Source organism: Urtica dioica, chromosome 4 (genome assembly GCF_054948205.1).
Source record: "Urtica dioica subsp. dioica isolate 48M chromosome 4, U.dioica_male_clone48M_v1_H2, whole genome shotgun sequence".
Taxonomy (NCBI): domain Eukaryota; kingdom Viridiplantae; phylum Streptophyta; class Magnoliopsida; order Rosales; family Urticaceae; genus Urtica; species Urtica dioica.
In genome coordinates this window covers 4,832,207-4,858,853 of record NC_142759.1, presented here as the reverse complement: position 1 = coordinate 4,858,853, position 26,647 = coordinate 4,832,207, and the positions used below count along the sequence as shown (strand labels likewise).

The window sequence follows — 26,647 nt, the reverse complement described above, 5'->3', positions numbered from 1 at the left end:
GAGTTGTATCATTTTGAAAACCCGGGAAAATTTAATATAATTGCACGACCAAGACTTTCAACAAATGGCTCTATGATCCAAGATATATAATCTATTAAGAGATCTAGAATTCTGTTTTATTATATACAACCGTACATTATTATATACAACCGTACAAATCTAGCCTAGCTAGGGCTTAGTTTGTTTGGACATATTAGTCTTTGGGTGACCATATATACTGAGCTAATCTTGCCATTTGTGGGTGTAGAATTATAAGAGAAATTTTGAAAACTATGTGCTCGAAAAAATAGAAATTCTGAAATTAAAAGATAAATATTACAAATTTGTTAAATATATGCATTTTTGACATAAATACCCTTTAAACACATAGTCAAATTTTAAACACTTAAACTCTACCTCTTATTCTCCCTCAAAAAAAAAAAAAAAAAAAAAAAGAACTCTACCTCTTATTCTCTGACCGCAAATGTGTGCGGATCGCAAGAGCCACCGTAAAAGAACGCAATAGAACAAGAGACCGAAGGTGGTCCAATAGAACGTAGGTGACTACTGAAAGGCAATTTTATCAATATTCATATACATCTCAAATTTATTACATTTTTTCGTATTTAAAAAATTTCCCCGCCGCCTAAATTTTGAAATTTTCCAATTATAAGATATTAAATCTTAACCAGAACGACAAACGTGTCACGTGTGTTTTTGTTATAGTAAAAATCCTGGATATAGATTATTTTTTACACAGATATACAAGAATTATATCACTGCATTCATGTAAACATGATTTTTGCGTTGTGTCATCGTGGCCCCAATGTGGTTTGTCGTAGTGTGTATCCCACCAACTGTAAAGTTGAGTTTGATGCCAAAGTTTATGCTCCCGTGGCTTCTACAGAATTATTGAAAGTTATGAAATAGGTTTAATTTAGTTCCCTCAAATTTGTAGCCTTTTTTTATATTGGGTCTATTTGTTATACAATATGAATTGTTCATTTCATCCGAACTGTTCGATTGTAAATTAGACATTTAAATTGGTCATTTTAACTTTTGTTCAGAAAGTTACGTAAAAAAAAAATTCAAATAGAAAAATGATAAATTAGCATTCGGTTATCAAAATATAAGCAATATATGGTGTAAAAATTAAAACTAATAATTATTGAGAAAATGACTCGTAATAAGTCGCTTAAAATTTACACATTTGTAAAGTACCCAAATTTTCTTAATTGTTTTTATGTTAGCCAAATTTGTACAAGTTTCATAATCAATTATTCATTCTGACTTAGTCATCCGTACACTTTTTAAGTACAAATCAAAAGCAATAAACAAAATTAAACAAGACTATATAAATTAACTTAGCACAATGTCAATCCCTTTCCCCGACCCGCTAAGCATGTTGACCGACCTCAGCACAATGTAAGCGTCTCCGACGAAGAAGCTGTTGGAGATCAGGAGCTGGACCGGGTCCTCGGCCACGATCCCGGTGTAGTCCATGTAACAGTTGACGATCCGGGTCTGGGTCAACCCGGGCAGCCTCAGGTAAATCCCAGTCCCGCCGAAACCTGTGGCCTTGTTGTAGCAGTGCACGCCAGTCAGCGTGTTGGCCTGCCCGGAGACCATGATTCCGACGGCAGCCGAGAATATGACAACATCGGTGACGGCGTTGTCGTTCCCGGCCAGCGTTATGGCCGTCCCCGAGAAGTTCCGCTCGCCGGAATCTCCTCCGGCGGTGACGTGTTGCCCGCGGAAGGAATTTCTGATGTACGTCTCGTGGCCTTGGACGACGTTGATTCCGATGGTGGCGAAGTGGGTTATGTAGCAATTGTCTATGCTCGTCCGAAGCGAGTTTATCACTGATATCGCTCCTCCTCTGAAGTTGGAGTCAAGCATTAGGTCCTTTATGGTCACATACTCATAGTTATACGAAGACGAAGAAGAGAGTTGAGCGTCTAAGAAGAGAGTTGAGCATTAGGTTCTTTCTTTGGTGTCCCTCAAACAAAAACAAGCGAATTTTATCATTAGAGCAAAATCAAATTTATTACTTTCTATATTAATTTATTTTCCTTCGTCTGCTTATTCTTCTTCAAAAGAATATGAAATATTCTGCCCATATTTGTATATAAGGAATCTCTATAAGTGACGATTATGTTTCCCTTAATAACAAACAAATCTATGGAAGAATATATCAAGTTGATTATGACATTAAAAGAATGGCGTTAGGAATCTTCACCTATTATTTACATTATTTCTTTGTCAACTTGAGTTCAATGCTCACGACGGTATTAACAAAAATAACTCGTAGTCACTCACAAAACTTTTGTGTTCACTTCACGTACTAAAAACCTGATTTCATGGCTAAAATGCTATTGTGATTTGGTGAAAAAAAAAATTGAAATTATCAACTTAATAGTTCAATCAATAAAATCTCAAGGTATGACATATCATTAATTATCTCTCTCTCTCTCTCTCTCTCTCTCTCTCTCTCTCCACACACATACACACACACACATATATATATATATATATATATATATATATATATATTAGATATTTTTTTTAATAATTCAATTTTACATTATACGGAACATCTAAACACAAATTACAGACCATGACGCCCTCAACGAATACCACCGCGTCACCGTCGATTAACGATCGTCAACTCCAAGCACTCGCAAGTAAGATCCAAGCGTATCAAAGCATAGCTCCGCACATCAATCCACTCAGTCTTTGAGTGGATCGAATCAATTTCCACTTCTGGAGCCGTTCTCTCCACTACTCCAGCTCACAGACTTGAAGGTTTCTTTCTAGGCACACTCATCTGCCCACCTCAAGTTCATCAATCAGTAAACTCCAATGGTGAGTCGGTCCAAATGCCTAATGCAGAGTACTACCTGTGGTTTCGATATGACCAATTCCTTCTTAGCTGGATGTTCGCGTCCATCTCAGAAGAAATGTTAGGTCATGTTAATCGATGCCTCACATTGGCAACAACGTGGTAGCGTTATTGGAATCAAACACCCCGTGTCCCACGCACGGACCAAACACATAAAAATCGACGCTCACTTCATAAGAGAAAAAGTGGCAGCCAACATTGTTAAGATCGGATATGTACCTACAGCTGGTCAAGTCGCAGATATTTTCACTAAAGCCCTCCCTTTGCCTCAATTCGTGTATTTAGCTTCCAAACTAATATGTTCCCCCATGTCTAGTTTGATGGGGAGTGTTAGAGGATCCACCATCCATAGTGAGTCAGTTATAAATGGACAGCTATGATTAGTACTCAAGAATGTATTTATATCTAACTAACTAATTGGTTGGTTAGCGAGTCAAACTTTCAGTCAATGATGTAGTGCTTGTGAGTTGTGACTCGTTCTCTCTCTAGCCTTTCTTCTCCATTCTTGATTCTGTTACATTGTCATTATCAGTCTTAGAGACACATGACCTAATGATATACTTGTACATGTTTGACACTTAATTAAAAACATTTTTTTTCATTGACATCACCATGGCATGCATTGATTTAGTACTACAGTAGTCCTAGGCAACAATCTCCAAAGAGTACACAACACCGAAAAAAAAACAAACAAACAAACAAAACAAAAACAAACATAACTTATATTAAAGCGAAGATCTAATGACATTAGAATCAGTACGTAGAGTGATTGGTTACTTCTTCATGCACTTCTCTGCTATGACTTGATTATTATTAAAAGCTTCTTCAACTTCATTGGCCTTCAACTTGAAGCTAGATATTACAAGAATCTGAAAAGGTAAAGTGGTTATATATTATATGAAAAAGAAAGAAAGAGAGAAAATTAAACTTCTACACAAAATAATAATATTGGGATGTTGACATATGTGGACGTAGAGCTATGTTAAACTGAAGCATATTTATTGTTAGTAATGCAGCCTTTTTTTTCAGTTGTGTAGTTGTAAAATAACTGATCACTCCTGAGGACTGACAATTATATATTATAAGCTGAATATATATACATATATATTTTAATATATGGTATGTAGAACTAGAGAATTATTTTTTTTCCTTTTTGAATATATCATGACAACTATTTTGCTTATGATTTTGTAAGCTGATCAGGACCATGATCAATATGCTATCCAAAAAGAAAGGGGTTGGATTAGATCTCACGTGTGCTTTGTTTGGCTAAGGGACAAGATAAGAAGGACGTAGAGTGCATGCTCAGAATACACCTTTATATGACCATTAATTACTGGTTTGGATTAATAGGATGTTTCTCTCCCTCTCTCTCTCTCTCTCTCTCTCTCTCTCTCTATCATTTGCTTTTGCATATATTTCACAAACTCAAAACAAAGAGTTAATTGAGACACACACATACACACATTAAAAATGTGGAAGAAAAGGAAAATAAAAACATAGGCATATATTATTCTTCTTGTAATATTATTTATTACCTTAGGGACAGTTTTCTTGTTGTGAAAAGAAAGAAGAGTTCTCAATTATTCCTGTAGATAGGAAAAGGCTCTTCCGGCCTCAATGTTCTTGATATCCTCCTCAAGAATCTGATACATCCGCTTCACCTCTTCCGCTGATTTTCCGACGACACGGCCGATCTTCTGCCACCTGTCCGGCGTGTCCTTGTCGTGCAACGCCAAAGCCTGCTCGAACTGTTTGTATAGACTCGGGGTCCATGACGTCAGCGAGTTCGAGGCCATAATAAATATATAAATATTGAACTAGTCAGTGAGTGAGTGACTATGTATTTGTGTGGTTAGCTTTAGTGAGGAAGAGTGAGGGTAGAGGAGCGGTTTTTATAGATAGATATATGTGACCCGTCTGCTCACGAGCCACACGACAGAACGGACAAACATTATTGATCGTTTTGAAATTTGGAACATGGTATTAACATTTAAACTATGCGCTTCAAGGGACTCTATTGCCCTTACAAAAAAAAGTTAATTAAAAGTTCATTAGAGCATTTTCAACCAATGAAAAAAATGTTGTTTTTGTTGCCGTTTCGAGCTTCCTGATTTATGAAAAATCGTCGTGCCGATAAAAAACCGAATGGAAAAATTGTAAAAAATGGCAAGTGAAATGCCGTTTCCAAATGCCGTTTTCGATGGAAAATCGACGTGCCGACGGAAAACCGAACGGAAATAATGTGGCGAAACAAAATAATACATATATATATATATATATATATATATATATTTGTAAGTATTCTCCAAAATTAAAACACTTCAAATCATAATATAGTATCTGCAAAATTATTACGAATTTATATCTGTTTTTTTTTTATCTATTTTTATTTGTTTTTGGGTATGTGGGATTTCATTGTATTAGATAGGAAAATGTAATGCATTGTCATCTCATGGAGATCAAGATTTTATATAATAAATTATATATATATATGTACAATATATATGTAACGTGTCTATCTATGCTCCCTATTAAGAAGACCAGACCAAGTACAATAAATATAGGCTTTATAAATAAAACTTCTTTTTTTTCAAAATCACTGACACTTTCTCTCTCCATCTCACATTGTCTTCTTCACACGAAAGCTCAAGCAAGCAGTAACAATGGTGTTTTTGAAACACTCCGGCCGAAAGTCATTTTTTTTTCCTTTTCTCCCGATATTCGGCGACTCTTGTGGATTTTGGGCAGGTTTTATACAACAACACAGCAGCGAAATTTGTCGGTCGTTTTTTATGAAAACGGCATGTCGTTTCCCCGAATTTCCGATGACATAAAACGAGGAAAGGATATTTACGCCTCTCGCCCGCCGCTGAGTCACCGGAAACGAATTTCCCGGCGAAATTCCTGAAAATTCGGCGGCATTTAAATCCTTGATATTATTCATTTCAACACAAAACTTCGTCATGCAATATTTTGCACTTTAAAAAATAATTTATGTCAGTTTAAATAATATTTTATTTCCAATCCATTTTTTTTAATCTATGAAACCCTAAGTATATCAACAATTATCTATGGAATTCGTAATACCTAACAAAATAAGCGTATTTAATATTGCTCACATACAAATTCGTATTAAATAAATAAATAAATACAAATTTGTTGTAACTAGTAATTTTATTGGCTTTTTTTAAGATTCTATTAACATATTGAAAAAATTAGCTAATCAGCTCGTAGTATATTAAATTAACTAATAAGTTAATTAATTAATTTTTTAAATTAGTTTAATATACTGCGAAAATTTTTATAAATAAAACGTGAGCTATTTTAAAATGATGATAAGCTTTTTGGATTCAGGCATAATTGTTACTAATTAATAAAAAAGAGAAAGGAAACAGTAAAGATGACACAATCACAATCTCCAGTTCCAAGAGGCTTTTAACGTCAAATCTTCAAACATATAATGCAAAGACACCTTTTGGTAGAAGGAAACAATAAAGATGACACAATCACAATCGCCTGGTAGTTCACTCAAACTGTGTTTGTTTTTATATAAAGTCGTAGTCTAAATTTTTTTTGCAGTTGTTTTCAAATAACTGTTTGATAAGGATTTCAGTTTTTATTTTCATTCAGTTTTTTTGTAAATATAGTGTAATAATTCACATAAGAATTAAGCGTCGAGATATATACTAATTGAAAGTCTTTGCTGCGAATATAATGATCGTCCATTTAGTTATAATGATTATTCACAAGTTCATCGGAAAACATCGTTTGTCTTTGTAGTCTAATACAACAAATATCAAATTTTGATACCTAATGTTGATTAAAAATAGTGAAAACTTATGTGCTCGACGAGAGGATCACGATCAATTAACAGTTTATAAAATGGAGTTCCGATTGTTTAAAGTTTGCCATAATTGAAAAACTTGAAAGTTTTTTAAGGAACAAAAACAAATTCGATAATCAAAAGTGAGAAAATGAAATGATGTTGATAAGAGAGAAGGAGATATTAAAAAAAAGAGTTAATAAAGTTTAATGAAAAATTGGAAAACACCTAAAAACTGTTTTATGATTTTCTTCATTAAAACAGAACAAATTTGAAAACTTTTTAAGTTGTATTATGAGAATCATCAAACAAATTAATTCAATTTTTTCATAAAACCGTTCAAGTTATAAAAGTCAAAAACAGTTTTCAAGAAACTAAACAGGCTTTTTTTTTTTCTTTCTTTCTCGTGGAAAGCTGCAATTATATTAAAAGAATCAGTACTTTGTACTCGAGGCTGGAAGTGATAAAACTCGTGTGGCTTAGTTGAGTTCGACAAGATATCCAAATCTAATAATTCAGAGGATATCTTATCATTGAGAGTCACGAGAGAACGTGAGTTGTATCATTTTGAAAACCCAGGAAAATTTAATATAATTGCACGACCAAGACTTTCAACAAATGGCTCTATGATCCAAGCTATATAATCTATTAAGAGATCTAGAATTCTGTTTTATTATATACAACCGTACATTATTATATACAACCGTACAAATCTAGCCTAGCTAGGGTTTAGTTTGTTTGGACATATTAGTCTTTGGGTTTGAGTACATTATTATATTAGTGATTTATTTTCACTATGATTGTTTACACACACGATCAAGGGTTCTTGATTCTTCCACTTGCTGTCATATTCGACCCAATAGGTAATAGATGGACTATATTTATCGCCAAAAAGTTATGGCCGGGGCTTAAACATTTGTGAGGTTTATTCTCAACTAATTAAGATAATTATATCTTATGTCATTGGCAGATATATTTCTTTCCCTTGCCTATCTAGCAAGTTGCTTGAAATTTGAGAATCGATCGTAGTGATGAACCTTTTATTTTTAATATTATTGTTTTATTTTTCCAATTGCATTTATTTTCGCTTATAATAACACAAGGAGGAAGAGCATCACAAAATTCTTACTAGCACAATCGAAGGAACAAAGACAAAATCCCAATAAACAACTTTTTAAAAGATAACCATTGGTTATAATACTAGTTATAAAATATAACCCACTTCTTAATATGGAATTTTTGCTTTAGTAATGTCGTCGGATTAACTTCAACAAATAATAAAATATATTTTAGATGATTCGAGAGGGCTAGAGGCTGTAAAATGCCTCCTAAAGCTTTTGCAAAATATGACGGATGATGTATGTTTGTTATCTTTGATCATGATGATATTGCAGATTAAAGGGATCAAGATAAATTTTTATTGTGTAAATACGTAGTAATTTTTCTATCAGGTTTTGGCGCACCCGGGGTAAGGCACAAGAGGTCTCTACTTTGACAAGTACTTTTGGGGGTCACCTATTTTTATATCTGCTAATATAATATTGACACAATCGTTTGATATTTGTGTTGGAAGAGTCAATATGTTCAAATTTAAGGTTATAATCAACTGAGTGACTACCTCACCAAATCCCTAATAAGGTCTAATCAACCTATAAGGTTATAGTTACTGCAAGTGCACAGACTTTTGGGGTTGTGTTAGATTTTTTTTATCGTAAATTTGTTCTATATTTATTAGCTTTATGCCATTTCTTGTTTTGTATCTATGATCTTAAATCCTCACTATATACATCTCTACACTTAAATATATTTAAGTTGACATCTTTTTCATGATGAATTAGTCTTTACGCTCCTCAAACTGAATGGAGACCAAGAAAGTAAGGTAAAATACTCAAGCGCACGACGTAGAAAAAATAAACTAAATGTGAAATCTATGTGACAATATTAACGGTACATATACGTTATAAGTCCAACAAAGCTTGCAAAAAATAAGATTTGTTAATATGATTTAATCTAAATGTAAGGTCAGTTTTGTTTGGTTTGAGTTTCCTGTATTAGGGCTTTTTTTCTTTTTTTTTTTCTTTTTTTTTTGGGAGCCGTGTATATATAATTTGGAGACCGAAACGAGACTTGAAGGGAAAGTGTGTAACGAATAAAAAGTAGTGGTCCCATAAATTTTAGCAGTACACAATTTCACTGATATTTGGAATCCTTATCATTTCATGGTCTATTGTACTCCATCTAAAAAAACAACCGCTAAATTAGATTCCCCGTGTTTTTAACACGCTATATAGTTTTTTTTCGATAACTAATACGCTATAGTTAGGAATGTCAACAATAAAAAAAAAAAAAAAAAAATCTAAGGAGAGGTTCTTTTGAAGGGCCTTCATATTTCAGCGTCTTTCATAGGCCACATAATTTCATTAGAGAAAAAAAGAATCAGTTAATTAATTTGTTTTCCTTCGTCTTATTATTCTTCTTTAATGGAATATCTATGAATCCTAAACAAAGGAAATATTCTTCCCATATTTGTATATAAGGAATCTGAATATGCATCTATAGACTATAGGTGACGACGATTATGTTTTCCTAATCACAAACAAATCTATGGAAGAATATATTTTATTGATTATAACAAGAAACGAATGGCGTTAGGAATCTCCAATAATTATTTTACACTATTTCTTTTGTCAACTTGAGTGATAATGCTTGCTTATATGCACGACCGTATTAAAAAATACAAACTTTTGTGTTCACGTACTAAAATATACTGATTTCATGGCTAAAATGCGATTGTGATTTGGTGGAAAAAATTCTCTTGACCACACAACTTAATAATTCAATCAATAAAATCTCATAAGGTTTGGCATATCAGTAATACATTTTTATTTTTTTTACTCTCTCTCTCTCTCAGTGTAAAAATGTTCATCAACAAATGTGAGTACTGAGTACTAAAAAGGTCGTCCATATAGTTCGGAAAAAAGTATATACCACTATTCACTTATGCTAATATCTTCCCAATTAAATCCTAAGAAGATATATTTAATCATAACGTACGTTAATAATATCATGGAAACACGACATCGTCATATATGTGGAAGAAGTGAAACCAATTTTTTAACCATGTTTTTTTTTCTTTCTCCTGGAAAGCTGTAATAGTGTTCAGAGTACAAACACGTTAAAAGAAACAGTACTTGAGGCTGTAGAGGTGATAAAAGGTATGTGGCTTAGATGAGTTGGATAAGATATCCAAATCTAATTATTGAGAGGATATTTTACTCTCTTTTTTTTTTGCTCACAAAGGATGTTTTACTCTTGAGAGACGCGAGAGAGACGATGTATCATTCTGAAAATCAAGGAATCAATATAATTGCACGTCCTAGTCTTTCAACAAATTAATGTCTCTATGATCCAAGCTATATAATCTATTAAGATATGAATTAATGACATTTTTGGCCCCTCGTCTTAGACCTCTTTAACACCTTGATCCCTGATTAAAAAAACATGCAGTCTTGGCCCATTATGATAGTCATTTTTTCACTTTCAGTCCTTCTGTTAAAAAAACCGTCAAAACAGATGAAAAATGGATCATATGCGTATCACGTGCCTTTTAAATGAGGATAAAATCGTAATTTAATAATAAATTAAAAAACAAATCATATTACAATTAAAATTAATAAAATAAAAATAAATAAAAATAAGAATTCTAAAAATAAAAACAAATCATCTTCTTCTCTCTCTCTATATCAGGCGCTCCAATCACCACACAGACAAGAACAGAACATCTTCAAATCATCACTTCCATGAACACTAAATTTCCTTACATCTTTTTCATTTCCTCTCCAAGAACTACATATTCATTACAATACAACCTCGTCAACACCAAATTTATCACGATCACAGTTCACATCAAACAAACTAAAATTGCAAAACTTTTTTATATCAAAGATTCAAACCCGAAAAAAAAGAGAACAAGAAGTTTGTTTCTTTTCTGTTTTTTTTTTTCCGAAACATCAAACATTGCACTTGGATTGCCGTGACTGATGATAAAAATACAAAAAAAACTAAGAAATTACCATGGATTTCACTTCACCATTACGAAAAGCCCTTGCCGAGCTTCTGAATCGCGGAGAACATCTCTTCATCTTCTTTTCTTCGTTGCTCCGCGCCATCACTCTCGCCCGAGTCTTCACCACCGCGCGCGCCAACTGAGGAGAAACGACGCCGCCGTGAGCCGCCGCGACGCCGGACCAAGGGGTAATCACCGGGAAGAGGATGAGGAAACTGTGGGACCGAGAAATTTCGTGAGTCGAGGTGAGAATTCCTCTTCCTCGGAGTGATTCATGATTAGGGTTTATGAGTTTGATTTTGGGGGTTTTGTAATTCCGGGTTGCAAGTGGTGAATTGGGTTGATGTTAGTGGTTCTTTGGACTCGATTTGTGATATGTATGGCTTGGTTTCGAGGTTTGAATTCGAATTGAGGAAATTGAATGATTTTTGTTGGCTGTGGGTTTTTTCTTTTGGTTTGGCTGATTGGTTGGTAACCAGACTGGGTTTCAACGTCACCACCGCGATCGACGAGATACAGACGTCGCGGGAAGCCGCGCGTGGCCAACGCTCCAGGAGTTGCACCGGCGCTGCGATATCGGCGGCGGTGGCTCTGCTCGAAGGATGCTCCGTCACCACCGGCTCCAGAGTCATGGTGTTCACTTCCGGTCGTCGTGGACCCCGATCTCAGCCGTTCGATCCGGACCCACCGCGACGAGCCGTTGGACGCGTACCAGGCGAACCAGGTCCTGAAGCGGCTCCAAGACCACGACGTGGCGCTCGGGTTCTTCTCGTGGCTTGATTTTTGTGTTGTTTGTTGTTGTAATTTGTAAAAATAAGAAATTTAATTAGGAAGTATTTATTTATTTATTTATTTATCTATAAACAATATTAATTAGGAAGTAGAATAGGTAAGGGTATTATGATAATTTCCTTTTTTTTTGTTTTACACGTGAGAATTTTCAGTCAATTTTAACAACAATGCTAACGGAAGGACTGAAAGTGAAAAAATGACTATCATAATGGGCCAAGATTGTAAGTTTTTTTAATCAGGGACCAAGGTGTTAAAGAGGTCAAAGATGAGGGGCCAAAAATGTCATTAATTCTTAAGATATCTGTGACGACTCGGATTTCCGGACCGTCATACTTATCTTAATTCTATAACTTAGAAAAAAAAAATGGATAATTTTTTTTTTTTTAACATTGTTTCATAAATTTATAAAGTTTAGACTTTAAAATAAAACAACTTTGAAAATAACCAACACTTGAAATCTTACAAAAACAATTTTGATGAAAATAAGAGAAATACTTAATTCGGAATTCCAAACTAAAGTAGATGGTTGGAATATTTAGTGGAAATAAAACCATAAAAATTTCAACTTGAGTTTTGAAAAACTAATTAAAGTTGGAAAGTGTCTTAAGCATAAAAATCTCAAACCGAGAGTTTAGAAAATTTCGTAGCGGAAGTCTTTTAAATAAGCGAGCGGAACCACAACCCAACCCCTTAGCCATCAAACGCCGCTGATCCACCCTCCTCACTTGTTCATTTGTTGCTTACCTACAATACGGACGAATACACATAAAATGAGCTAACGCTCAGCGAGAATAACTATAACTCACAAAAAGAGATGAGTAATGCAATGCATGACCGATTAATTAGTGTTTTAGTTCTAACGGTGTCATGGTCTTTCGTATCATAAATCTTATCATATTTTATTCGGGGTGCCCCTAGAGTAGTCGTACCAATTTCAGTGTACACTTTGGAAACGAACTACGGGGCTGCGACCTCCCATAGTTCGCACCATCTAATAAACATATCAAATGAGAAAACTCCCTTTATGAGCCCGTAGGTCGACTCGAGAGAATTCTCTTAATACCTCCGTAGCTCGAGGCGGTACGACTCTCTTACTTATCTTATCACTTGATTATTTGTGTTACATACAAAGATGACATATGACATAAACATAAATAAAACATGCTAATAAGTAGAACGTGACGTGTTATGCCAAAGTTGTACTAAACTCATACGTAAACTCATTATAACCAAACATGACATAATAATCACAATTCACTCAATAACATATACACGCACAGAAGAAACATCACACAATCAATCACATAACACATATTAACCAAATCAGATCACACACTCATCGTAATTAATTTTAAGCTAATCCGTATTGTAGTGAGATTATTCTCACCTTATTGAGCCGGGGAAAAGTTCTTAGACTCTCGAACGATTGGAAAAGCTATTCGGCTCGGTACCTATTCGAACGGGTAGGAATTAGGTTCTCAGAAGACACTTCTAGACTAACAAAGTTTCTGGAAAAAAAATCAGAGAAGGAACAGGGACGTCAAAAGACGAAAATACCCTTCGTCCTCGGGTTCCGGAAAAAAATAATCTCAGAGAAAAATTCTGGAAAAATTCCAGAGACTATAAAATATAAATTTGAACATATTAGTCTTCAGTGATAAGACCAAAATCGGGCTCCAACATGAAGAAAACTAATTTAAACATATATTGTCTAAAAATTGAGTTTTAGAGAAAACGGGACAGATCTGCGCACTTGTTAAAAACAAATACTAACAAAAATACTTCCGGTAATTTAAACCTCATACTTATTTTTCTATGTAACAACAACATATATAGGTATCTCGTATACAAAATTCCAGCCAAAATACGATTTGCAAGTATTTTTAAAAAAATAAAACATCGCTGTTTGAAACAGGAATAAAACTTCGCGCACTAGTTTTTATTTATTTTTAGAAATTAAATCGTTAATCCAAAAATTACAAGATTTTTAAGACATACTAAAAACATGTTGAATATTCTGGTATAAAAATCCCAAATACAAATTCGTTTTGTAGCTGTTTTACTAAAATCAAAACTGGCTGTTTGGATCATTAAAAAGAAAGTTCTACGTACCGATGGTAAAAGATTTTTAGAATAAAAACGGTTTATCCAAAATTGATGAAATTAAAAATACATTCCGTAAACATCTTTAGTATTTATGTATAAAAATTTCAGCTCAAAATAATATTCATAGCTATATAAAACATTGCGCTTTCTACAATACACAAGAATTATTCTCAGCCAGAAAAAAAAAACTATCCTTTGATGTTCATAAGAAAATAAATACAAATATAAAAAAAACAGTAACATGGCTTATCTTAGGGGCATGAAAGTACCTTGATAAGGCTGTATAGGATTGCTTATTAAGATTTTCAGGGGCAAAAAGGATGTGATTGCTTTGATTTATTATTTTTTTTTCTTTGCTGGAGAGAAAGATCGGGAGAGATAGAATAAAGGAGATATGTATGAGAGGAACAAAAAAATTCTGACTTCAAAAAAATTATAAAACCTCTCGTCTCCTCATTTGATATAATTTACGTTACAAATTTTAATGTAACAATTGTCAATCAGAGAGCAATTAAAGTCTCACTAAAGGACGTATAAAATCAACATTCATGACACAAAATGTGATTGAATATTCTGATAGTATATTACCATTACCATTTCTTTACGTAACTTGCATAAAATATAACATCCTCTTTTGACTTTTCAAAACTTGTGATATATATATATATACATATATATATATATATATATATATATATATATATATATTCTATACTTGTCAAATTCATTATTTTGTCTTTATACTCATTAAAGCTATACAAAAATACTTAACAAATAAAAAAAACTTTCTACGGGCATGTATATATATATATATATCTAATATTATACATGTGCATATATGGTTGATTAAAAAAAATTATAATACACAAAGAAAAGGAAAAAAAATAGTTTACATTATAAATTAAAAAGAATTTCACACATTACTAAGAATCAATAAAAGTACATACGTCTTCTTTATGTCCAGTTGCACATTACACACCCATAAAAGAAAAAGTTAGAGAAAAAAATTATTACTTAATCTAATGTACATAATATATACATACACACACGTAATTAAAATTTTATATCACATACTTTCATCTTAATAAGAAATTACATTTCAAAGAAATTTTATCTATAAGAAATTCTCATAATGACTAACTTAAAATTTTAATTTTCCATCACACAATTTAAATTTTCACATAGTTAAATTTTGGGGTTTCACAATCTCCCCAACTTATTAGAATTTTCGTCCCGAAAATTAATATAAGGGAAGAAATATTCTTACTTGACAACACTAAACTTCTAGGAATAGGTCGGGAAAACGCAATCTCATATCATCCTCGCGTTCCCAAGTGGCTTCTTCGATTTTATGATTCCGCCGAAGTACCTTGACTAATGGAATCACCTTGTTCCTTAGGATCTTTTCTTCACGATCAAGAATTTGTACTGGCTTTTCTTCATACGTCAAGTCATCGTGTACTTCGATAGGCTCTTGGATTAGCTCATGATCTGGATCGGGCATGTACTTTTTGAGCATTGAGACATGAAACACATTGTGCACCGATGCTAACTTGGGATTCAGAGCTAGACGGTAGGCTACTTTTCCGATTCTGTCTATGATCTCGAAAGGACCAATGTACCTCGGGCTCAATTTTCCCTTATTTCCGAATCTCATCACGCCCTTGAGAGGTGCTACCTTCAAGAATACGAAGTCTCCTACTTGAAATTCCAGTGGTCGTCTTCTTTTGTCAGCGTAGCTCTTCTGTCGGCTTTGAGCAGTTCCCATTCGATCTCGTATCTTCTTGATGGCTTCAGTGGTGTCGCGAATAAAATCTGTCTTCTCGAGGCTATTTTCTCCGGATTCGAACCAGTGAATCGGAGATCGACACTTTCTACCATAAAGAGCTTCATATGGGGCGACGCCGATTGAAGCTTGGTAGCTATTGTTGTATGAAAATTCAATAATTAAGTGGTAGCCTCTTATTCCAACTCCCACCAAAATCCATGACACATGCTCGTAGCATATCCTCTAAGGTTTGAATAGTCCTTTCGGATTGGCCATCCGTCTGTGGGTGAAAAGCGGTACTGAACTTCAATTGCGATCCCATCGACTTTTGCACACACTTCCAGAAGTTCGAAGTGAAACGACCGTCACGATCTGAGATGATGGATAAAGGAACGCCATGAAGTCTCACTACGTTATTAACGTATAGTTCAGCCAACTGCTCCACGGAGTACGTGACTTTTATCGGTATGAATCTGGCGGATTTGGTCAGACGATCCACCACTACCCATATAGCATCATAACCCTCAATTGTCTTAGGTAAACCAACCACAAAATCCATTGTGATTTGTTCCCACTTCCATTCAGGAACCTCGATTGGTTGTAATTCTCCTGCTGGTCGTTTGTGTTCGGCCTTCACTTTTTGGCAGGTAAGACATTTACTGACGAACTTTGCAACATCGCCCTTCATTCCGTTCCACCAGAAGTGTTCTCGGAGGCCGTGATACATCTTCGTGGAACCTGGGTGGACTGAATATGGAGTCTCATGTGCTTCGGTCAGAATCTGTCTTCGTAACTCATTTTCGTTGGGTACACAGATCCTTCCATCGAAAAAAGAGTACATCATTCTCCGCAATAGAAAATTTTGACTTCTGACCTTCCAATGTATTGTCCTTTACCCTTGACATCTCCGGATCACGTCTTTGCGCTTCTTTGATTCTCTCAAACAGATCCGATTGTAAGGTCATGTTGGCTAATCCCCGAGTGCCAATTTCAACTTCCAAGTTATTGATTTCGTCAACGATTCGAGGAGATAATGCATGCATCATTGATAGCCTAGCCTTATCTTTCATACTTAACGCATCAGCTACCACGTTCGCCTTTCCGGGATGGTAATGGATACCACAATCGTAATCATTAACCAATTCTAGCCACCTTCTTTGTCTCATGTTCAACTCTTTCTGAGCGAAAATGTACTTTAAGCTCTTATGATCGGTAAATATCTCACATCGAACACCATACAAGTAGTGTCTCCAGATCTTGAGAGCAAAAACCACTGCCGCTAATTCCAAATCATGAGTAGGATAATTTCTCTCGTGATTCTTGAGTTATCGTGACGCACAAGCCACTACTCTGCCATTTTGCATTAGCACTGCACCAAGACCTGTTTTAGATGCATCACTGTAGATAGACAAAGGTTCTCCACTTTCAGGCACTATGAGGATTGGCGCGGTGGTGAGTCTTCTCTTCAACTCGCGAAAACTTTCTTCACACTTCTTGGTCCACTCGTACTTCTTATCTTTCTTGGTGAGGGTAATGAACGGACAAGCTAACGTAGAAAATCCTTCCACAAATCTTCTATAGTAACCTGCTAGACCGAGAAAACTCTTTATCTCTGTCACACTTCGAGGTTGCTTCCAATCATTCACGGATTCTATCTTAGCAGGATCGATGGAGATTCCGTCTTTAGAAACCACATGCCCAAGAAAATGCACTTTATCCAACCAAAATTCACACTTCGAGAATTTGGCATGCAACTGATGTTGTCTCAGCGTCTGGAGTGCAACTCGTAAGTGACCCTCGTGGTCTTCGGCGCTCTTAGAGTAAATCAGTACATCATCGATGAAGACGATAACAACCTTATCCAAGACGTCGTTAAAGATCCTATTCATCATATCCATGAATGTTGCTGGAGCGTTAGTGAGTCCAAAAGGCATGACAGTGAATTCGTAATGACCATAGCGGGTGCGAAAAGCTGTCTTCGGGATATCGTCCTCCTTGACCCGTAATTGATGGTAGCCGGATCGCACGTCTATCTTTGAAAATACCTTCGCCCCCTTGAGTTGGTCAAACAAGTCATCAATCCTTGGAAGATAATACTTGTTCTTGACTGTTACCTTATTTAGCTCTCGGTAGTCAATACACATGCGGAAAGACCCATCCTTCTTTTTGACAAATAGAACGGGTGCTCCCCAAGGTGAATGACTAGGGTGAATAAATCCCTTATCTAACAATTCTTGAAATTGAGATTGTAACTCCTTGAGCTAGGCAGGAGCCATTCGATAGGGTGCTTTGGAAATTGGACTTGTTCCAAGTAGCAACTCGATTGCGAAAGAAATCTCACGTTCGGGCGCTAAACCAGGGAGATCTTCAGGAAAAACGTCAACATATTCCCTCACCACTAGCACATCTTGTGGTTTTTTTTTCGACCTCCTTCGTCTTGTCCACCACAGACGCTAGGTATCCATGACACCCTTTACTCATCAATCTCTTAGCTTGCAATGCTGACACCATCATCTTTGGTTTCTTGAGTGGTCTTCTTACAATGGTGAACCTCTTCCCCGTCACCGGTTTGAAGGTTACTCTTTTTCGCCGACAATCGATCACTGCATTATTCTCCACCAAGAAGTCCATACCCAAGATGGCATCAAAGTCTTTCCTTTCTAAGACAATGAAGTCACTCTTTAGCTCTTGTCCAGTTATAATTATCGATACCTCTTTGAGACAATATTCCGATAATAACATATCGCCAGACGGTAATGCCGTCCTGAAAACCTTCTTAGTTTTCACTACACTATCGCCTAATCTCATAGCCAGTTCTAATGAAATAAAGCAATGCGTAGCACCAGAGTCAAACAATACTAAAGCATCAAGATGAGCTATAGGAAGCTGACCTGCTACTACATTCGAAGAGCTGGCTAAGGTATCGGCGTTGATGTAGGCGTAGATACGAGCTTGAGCTGGTGGTGGCATTTGGGTGGATGCAGGTGCTTCCAAACGACCCAAAGAGATTTGCGGCCCTTCTAGTGCGGTCGGCATGTAGTTGAGTCGCCCGTTCTGATTCTGAGGCTGGTACTGTCCACTCTGAACAAAATTCGGCTTTGGGCAGTCCTTGAGGAATTGACCCGGCTGACCACACTTGAAGCAGGTTACGGTCCCTCTCCGGCATTCTCCAGGATGCATCTTTCCACAACTCTTGCATACTGGAAAATTTGTCCCATCTACCTTGACCTTGTTGTTGGCATTACCTCCATTACCTGGATGAGTCCTTTTCTTCCCATTCCCATTTCCATGGGATTGCGCCCTGAGGCCTTGATCGTTGCGGTTGAGGTGATGGTTACTTGGTTGGTTTGGCTTCTTATTGGTGTCGGGACCCTTGTTTTGAGCCCTATCTTCTTTCCGAGCCTTATAAAATTGGGCCCGTTCCTCCTTCACTTGGATCAAGTGAAACTCGACACTCGTAGAATTTTTTATTTTTTTTTATTTTTATTTTTTTATAAAAACATAGATGGTGAAAAAAAAAAAAAAATGGTTTACTGCCATTGGTGTATTTTGTTCCTCGACTCCTATATCTTAGTTTCTTGAGCCTTGTACCGATTGAGCAAAGTGGTGTCTAGAACCACTAGGTTTGGTTAAATTGCCAGGGCATAAAACTAGGATAATGCTCTTAGTACTATCTTTAGGAGTACTAACTCAACTAAGATCATAGTACTAATATTGTCATTCACACACCAAAAAAAAAAACATTCTTCACATATTGCATACTAAAATTCACTTATCCATGAGTATTGATTTGCTGTAGATTTCATTTTAACATGAAATAAGACATCTTTTAAGCCATTGAGAAAAAAATTCATAACAAAAGAAGTATATAAATACAATTGGAATGAGAGTAATAACATCTTATAAATAAGGAAAATGGAATGGAGTTTTGATCGTCAAGGACCACGCTCCAATTATCCATAAAAAAAGACAAGTCATTACTTGTCAAAGAAAAGAAGATAAAAAAACATCTTGATCTCTAGCTCTTCCATAAACTTGACTACTGATTTCAATTCAATAAAAAAAAAAAACAAAAAAAGTCTAACTAAAACATATTAAACTTACTTGAGTAGGGGATGCAGCCGTGCGGTCGAATAGCAAGGGTGGTCGTAGGTTCGTTGCTCTGATACCAACTGTGACGACCCGGATTTCCGGACCGTCATACTTATCTTAATTCTATAACTTAGAAAAAAAAAATGGATAATTTTTTTTTTTTTAACATTGTTTCATAAATTTATAAAGTTTAGACTTTAAAATAAAACAACTTTGAAAATAACCAACACTTGAAATCTTACAAAAACAATTTTGATGAAAATAAGAGAAATACTTAATTCGGAATTCCAAACTAAAGTAGATGGTTGGAATATTTAGTGGAAATAAAACCATAAAAATTTCAACTTGAGTTTTGAAAAACTAATTAAAGTTGGAAAGTGTCTTAAGCATAAAAATCTCAAACCGAGAGTTTAGAAAATTTCGTAGCGGAAGTCTTTTAAATAAGCGAGCGGAACCACAACCCAACCCCTTAGCCATCAAACGCCGCTGATCCACCCTCCTCACTTGTTCATTTGTTGCTTACCTACAATACGGACGAATACACATAAAATGAGCTAACGCTCAGCGAGAATAACTATAACTCACAAAAAGAGATGAGTAATGCAATGCATGACCGATTAATTAGTGTTTTAGTTCTAACGGTGTCATGGTCTTTCGTATCATAAATCTTATCATATTTTATTCGGGGTGCCCCTAGAGTAGTCGTATCAATTTCAGTGTACACTTTGGAAACGAACTACGGGGCTGCGACCTCCCATAGTTCGCACCATCTAATAAACATATCAAATGAGAAAACTCCCTTTATGAGCCCGTAGGTCGACTCGAGAGAATTCTCTTAATACCTCCGTAGCTCGAGGCGGTACGACTCTCTTACTTATCTTATCACTTGATTATTTGTGTTACATACAAAGATGACATATGACATAAACATAAATAAAACATGCTAATAAGTAGAACGTGTTATGCCAAAGTTGTACTAAACTCATACGTAAACTCATTATAACCAAACATGACATAATAATCACAATTCACTCAATAACATATACACGCACAGAAGAAACATCACACAATCAATCACATAACACATATTAACCAAATCAGATCACACACTCATCGTAATTAATTTTAAGCTAATCCGTATTGTAGTGAGATTATTCTCACCTTATTGAGCCGGGGAAAAGTTCTTAGACTCTCGAACGATTGGAAAAGCTATTCGGCTCGGTACCTATTCGAACGGGTAGGAATTAGGTTCTCAGAAGACACTTCTAGACTAACAAAGTTTCTGGAAAAAAAATCAGAGAAGGAACAGGGACGTCAAAAGACGAAAATACCCTTCGTCCTCGGGTTCCGGAAAAAAATAATCTCAGAGAAAAATTCTGGAAAAATTCCAGAGACTATAAAATATAAATTTGAACATATTAGTCTTCAGTGATAAGACCAAAATCGGGCTCCAACATGAAGAAAACTAATTTAAACATATATTGTCTAAAAATTGAGTTTTAGAGAAAACGGGACAGATCTGCGCACTTGTTAAAAACAAATACTAACAAAAATACTTCCGGTAATTTAAACCTCATACTTATTTTTCTATGTAACAACAACATATATAGGTATCTCGTATACAAAATTCCAGCCAAAATACGATTTGCAAGTATTTTTAAAAAAATAAAACATCGCTGTTTGAAACAGGAATAAAACTTCGCGCACTAGTTTTTATTTATTTTTAGAAATTAAATCGTTAATCCAAAAATTACAAGATTTTTAAGACATACTAAAAACATGTTGAATATTCTGGTATAAAAATCCCAAATACAAATTCGTTTTGTAGCTGTTTTACTAAAATCAAAACTGGCTGTTTGGATCATTAAAAAGAAAGTTCTACGTACCGATGGTAAAAGATTTTTAGAATAAAAACGGTTTATCCAAAATTGATGAAATTAAAAATACATTCCGTAAACATCTTTAGTATTTATGTATAAAAATTTCAGCTCAAAATAATATTCATAGCTATATAAAACATTGCGCTTTCTACAATACACAAGAATTATTCTCAGCCAGAAAAAAAAAACTATCCTTTGATGTTCATAAGAAAATAAATACAAATATAAAAAAAACAGTAACATGGCTTATCTTAGGGGCATGAAAGTACCTTGATAAGGCTGTATAGGATTGCTTATTAAGATTTTCAGGGGCAAAAAGGATGTGATTGCTTTGATTTATTATTTTTTTTTCTTTGCTGGAGAGAAAGATCGGGAGAGATAGAATAAAGGAGATATGTATGAGAGGAACAAAAAAATTCTGACTTCAAAAAAATTATAAAACCTCTCGTCTCCTCATTTGATATAATTTACGTTACAAATTTTAATGTAACAATTGTCAATCAGAGAGCAATTAAAGTCTCACTAAAGGACGTATAAAATCAACATTCATGACACAAAATGTGATTGAATATTCTGAAAGTATATTACCATTACCATTTCTTTACGTAACTTGCATAAAATATAACATCCTCTTTTGACTTTTCAAAACTTGTGATATATATATATATACATATATATATATATATATATATATATTCTATACTTGTCAAATTCATTATTTTGTCTTTATACTCATTAAAGCTATACAAAAATACTTAACAAATAAAAAAAACTTTCTACGGGCATGTATATATATATATATATATCTAATATTATACATGTGCATATATGGTTGATTAAAAAAAATTATAATACACAAAGAAAAGGAAAAAAAATAGTTTACATTATAAATTAAAAAGAATTTCACACATTACTAAGAATCAATAAAAGTACATACGTCTTCTTTATGTCCAGTTGCACATTAAACACCCATAAAAGAAAAAGTTAGAGAAAAAAATTATTACTTAATCTAATGTACATAATATATACATACACACACGTAATTAAAATTTTATATCACATACTTTCATCTTAATAAGAAATTACATTTCAAAGAAATTTTATCTATAAGAAATTCTCATAATGACTAACTTAAAATTTTAATTTTCCATCACACAATTTAAATTTTCACATAGTTAAATTTTGGGGTTTCACAATATCAAGAGTTTTGTTTTATTATCCAAATTCCAAACCTACAAATCTACCCTAGGGTTCAATTTGTTGTCGACTAGTTAGTCTCTGAGCTTTGACCATAATGTATTTTCTTTCCTAAATAATCATATGGTCGATGACGATTCATAAGCTGCAATATCATTAATGATTCATAACCCCGATGTGGTGTACATCCCAACTGTAATGTGTGCGCGCGGGCATATAATTAAATAATTTATTGAGTAACTAAGCATAAGTACAATCTGAATAACAATAATGTTCTATTGACAAAAAAAATACTAGATAATCGCACTTTTGGAATAATCCCTAAAGCTATTTATAAATATTGTAGTAAACAAGTAAGTATTCAATTAGTAATATTGAAAAATAGTGTTATCGAGTGTTACTCATGCTCTTTTATCTAGTATTGAATATTGATGGTCATTTGTTTTCAGAGTATTGTAACTGTGATGGTCATGTACCTGTGTGTCCAAAGTTTGTTTGTTGTTATGTTTTAGAGTCCAACCTCTTGTCCAATGAAGTTGCGTCAGAGTTAAACACTACAAATGAGTTACAAATTTATCTCGTCTATAATACTAGTTCTAATAAGTACCTCTGATGCTAATACTAGGTACATAAGAATAGGACATGTATCAAATGACATTCTGAAATGTATCTTGAAGTCTGTTCTCTACTTCAATGCCTTTGTTGAAAGACAATTCAACGCAACCATTATAAAGCCATTCAAACTGACTAGGGTGGGGGAACATAGACCTCTTTTACCTATTCTCACCAAACTAGAAATAGGGTTCAACATCCATGCCCATACATACGCCAACAAAATGGAAAATCAGAGAGAAAACATCAACATATTACAGAAATGGGATTAGCCTTTCTTACTAGTAAATACAATCAAACTCTCATCCTCTCTGTCATGAGATACATTTGGCAGTGTCGTGTACACAATAAACTTACTTACCTCAAATACCCTCAACCTCAAGTCACCCTTTGAACTGATGTACAAACAAAAACATGTGCTTTTTATCTCTTTCTAAGAACCTATAACTCTAACAAGTTCATATTCAAATCTTCATTGTATGTTTTCATTGGTTACAGTCCTATCCATAAAGGCATGTGTGTTTAAGTGAAACACGTAGAGTGCACATAGCCAGGTCAATTTTGTTTGACGATTCTGTTTTTTCCATACAATTGTTTTCTCCAAAAAGTCTTCCAATTGTGTTTGTGTCCAACAGTTAATTCCCTTGTTTTAATTTACCTGTTTAGTTCCCAACTGTATAGATATCCTAGTCTATGTTCTGACATGGACATGGGCTCGGCCTCACTCAGAAGAAACACATTTGTGATCTTCTACAAAAGACCAACATGGTAGACTCACATTCGTGCTCTACACCCATATGTCCAGGCACAAAGCTCAGAAGAATAAATGGTGATATGTTTGAGCAAGTATCACTATACCGGAGCATGATTGAGTCTCTTCAGTACCTCACAATGACAAGGCCAGACATTCCTTTCACGGTCAACAAGATAAGCCATTATCTCAGCTCCCACAGCGAAGCATTGGATGGTGTGTAAAAGGCTACTACGTTACTTGGCGGACACGCAACGTCATGCAACATCAAGGACTCAAGTTCACACCAGCAAACTCTCTGAGCTTAAATGCGTTTGTTGATGCTAACTGAGCGAGCAACTTGGACGATAGAAGGTCACGACTGGCTTATGTGTGTATCTTCGTCGAAGCCTCATCACGTGGTCTGCGAAGAAATAAGAAGTGGTCGATCGAAGCTCAACAGAGTATGAATACAGAGCTTTGACCACTGCCACTGCAAAAATCGTGTGGCTTAAGTCACTCTTCAATGAACTTGGGATCTCTATTGCACTAAGACCCTCGATGATCTAGTGCGACAATCTTGGTGCAGCGTTATTGACATCAAACTCCGTGTTCCACGCACGGACCAAACACATAAAAATTGACGCTCACTTCATACGAGAAAAAGTGGCAGCCAAAATTGTTAAGATCGGATATGTACCTACAGCTGGTCAAGTCGCAGATATTTTCACTAAAGCCCTCCCTTTGCCTCAATTCGTGTATTTAGCTTCCAAACTAATATGTTCCCCCATGTCTAGTTTGATGGGGAGTATTAGAGTATCCACTGTCCATAGTGAGTCAGTTACAAATGGACAGCTAGGATTAGTACTCAAGAATGTATTTATATCTAACTAACTAATTGGTTAGTTAGCGAGTCAAACTTTCAGTCAATGATGTAGTGCTTGTGAGTTGTGACTCATTCTCTCTAGCCTTTCTTCTCCATTCTTGATTCTGTTACACTGTTATTATCAGTCTTAGAGACACATGACCTAATGATATACTTGTACATACTTGACACTTATTAAAAACATTTTTTTTCATTGACATCACCATGGCATTGATTTAGTACTACAGTAGTCCCAGGCAACAATCTCCAAAGAGTACGCAACACAGAAAAAAAAAAAAAAAAAAAAAAAAAAAAAAAAAAAAAAAACATAACTTATATTAAAGCGAAGATCTAATGACATTAGAATCAGTACGTAGAGTGACTGGTGACTTCTTCATGCACTTCTCTGCTATGACTTGATTATTATTAAAAGCTTCTTCAACCTCATTGCCCTTGAACTTGAAGCTAGATATTACAAGAATCTGCAAAGGTGAAGCGGTTATATATTATATGAAAAAGAAAGAAAGAGAGAAAATAAAACATCTACACAAAATAATAATATTGGGATGTTGACATATGTGGACGTAGAACTATGTTAAACTGAAGCATATTTATTGTTAGTAATGCAGACATTTTTTTTTTCACTTGTGTAGTTGTAAAAATAAATGGTCACTCCTGAGGACTGACAATTATATATTATAAGCTGAATATATATACATATATATATATATATATATATATATATTTTAATATATGGTATGTAGAACTAGAGAATTATTTTTTTTTCCTTTTTGAATATGTCATGACAACTATTTTGCTTATGATTTTGTGAGCTGAGGACCATGATCCATATGGTATCCAAAAAGAAAGGGGTTGGATACTTGGATTAGATCTCACGTGGGCTTTGTTTGGCTAAGGGACAAGATAATAAGGACATAGAGTTCATGCTCAGAATACACCTTTGCATTAAATATAATATGACCATTACTGGTTTGGATGAATATGATGTTTCTCTCCCTCTCTCTCTCTCTCTCTCTCTCTCTCTCTCTCTCTCTCTCTCTCTCTCTATCATTTGCTTTTGCATATATTTCACAAACTCAAAACAAACCAGTTAATTGAGACACACACATTAGAAATGTGGAAGAAAAAGGAAAATAAAAACATAGGCGTATATTATTCTTCTTGTAATATTATTTATTACCTTAGGGACAGTTATCTTGTTGGGAGAAGAAAGAAGAGTACTCAATTATTCCTGTAGATAGGAAAAGGGACTCTTCCGGCCTCAATGTGCTTGATGTCCTCCTCAAGAAGCTGATACATACGCTTCACCTCGTCCGTCGATTTTCCGATGGCACGGCCGATCTTCTGCCACCTGTCCGGTGTGTTCCTGTCGTACAACACCAAAGCCTGCTCGAACTGCTTCTGTACACTTGGGGTCCATGACGTCAGCGATCCCACGGCCATAATAAAAATATAAATATTGAACTAGTCAGTGAGTGACTAAATGTATTTGTGTGGTTAGCTATAGTGAGGAAGAGTGAGGGTAGACGAGCGGTTTTTATAGATATATGTGACCCGTCTGCTCATGAGCCACACGAGAGAACGGACAAACATTATTGATCGTTTTTGAAATTTGGAACATGGTATTAGCATTTAAACGTCATATTTAATTAAATATAAAGAAGTGTCTTATTTAATTGCTATATATGCGCTTCAAGGGACTCTATTGCCCTTACAAAAAAAGTTTAAAAGTTCATTAGAGCATTTTCAACACAAAACTTCGTCATGCAATTTTTTGCACTTTAAAAAAAAATTTATGTCAGTTTAAACAA

General features: G+C 34.9%; 1 protein-coding gene, 3 long non-coding RNA genes and 1 pseudogene across 6 annotated transcripts in view; all 5 read right to left on the bottom strand.

Moving 5' to 3' along the window:
* LOC149399559 (protein RADIALIS-like 4 pseudogene) overlaps positions 1-26,372 on the bottom strand; it is a 29,979-nt pseudogene extending 3,607 nt beyond the window's left edge. Inside the window, exons 1-2 of one of the 2 annotated variants that reach the window (XR_016296791.1) lie at positions 26,017-26,369; positions 24,932-25,297 (exon numbers count right to left, since the gene is read on the bottom strand). The product of XR_016296791.1 is annotated as a protein RADIALIS-like 4 pseudogene, transcript variant X1 (transcript). Of the gene's footprint in view, positions 1-24,931; positions 25,298-26,016 lie in introns of those variants that run through there. The other variant, XR_016296792.1, reaches the window with a different exon arrangement.
* Positions 1,339-1,906, bottom strand: LOC149399563 (polygalacturonase QRT3-like). Its single transcript, XM_089610330.1, has one exon. It carries the CDS (start codon positions 1,876-1,878, stop codon positions 1,339-1,341), a length of 540 nt encoding a protein of 179 aa, XP_089466456.1. The 5' UTR covers positions 1,879-1,906.
* Positions 3,349-4,824, bottom strand: LOC149399562 (uncharacterized). Its single transcript, XR_016296708.1, has 2 exons — positions 4,420-4,824; positions 3,349-3,750 (listed from the first exon to the last, which is right to left on the bottom strand). It is a non-coding gene; the product is annotated as an uncharacterized LOC149399562 (long non-coding RNA).
* Positions 12,188-14,235, bottom strand: LOC149399561 (uncharacterized). The gene is made up of 3 exons (XR_016296295.1): positions 13,941-14,235; positions 12,953-13,016; positions 12,188-12,309 (listed from the first exon to the last, which is right to left on the bottom strand). It is a non-coding gene; the product is annotated as an uncharacterized LOC149399561 (long non-coding RNA).
* LOC149399560 (uncharacterized) lies at positions 19,933-21,960 on the bottom strand. The gene is made up of 3 exons (XR_016296296.1): positions 21,681-21,960; positions 20,693-20,756; positions 19,933-20,054 (listed from the first exon to the last, which is right to left on the bottom strand). It is a non-coding gene; the product is annotated as an uncharacterized LOC149399560 (long non-coding RNA).
* Positions 26,373-26,647: the final 275 nt, after the last annotated feature.

Bases quoted from the DNA above. Each gene is read 5' to 3' on its own strand.
- LOC149399563 (XM_089610330.1), bottom strand. From the start codon at position 1,878: ATGCTTGACTCCAACTTCAGAGGAGGAGCGATATCAGTGATAAACTCG.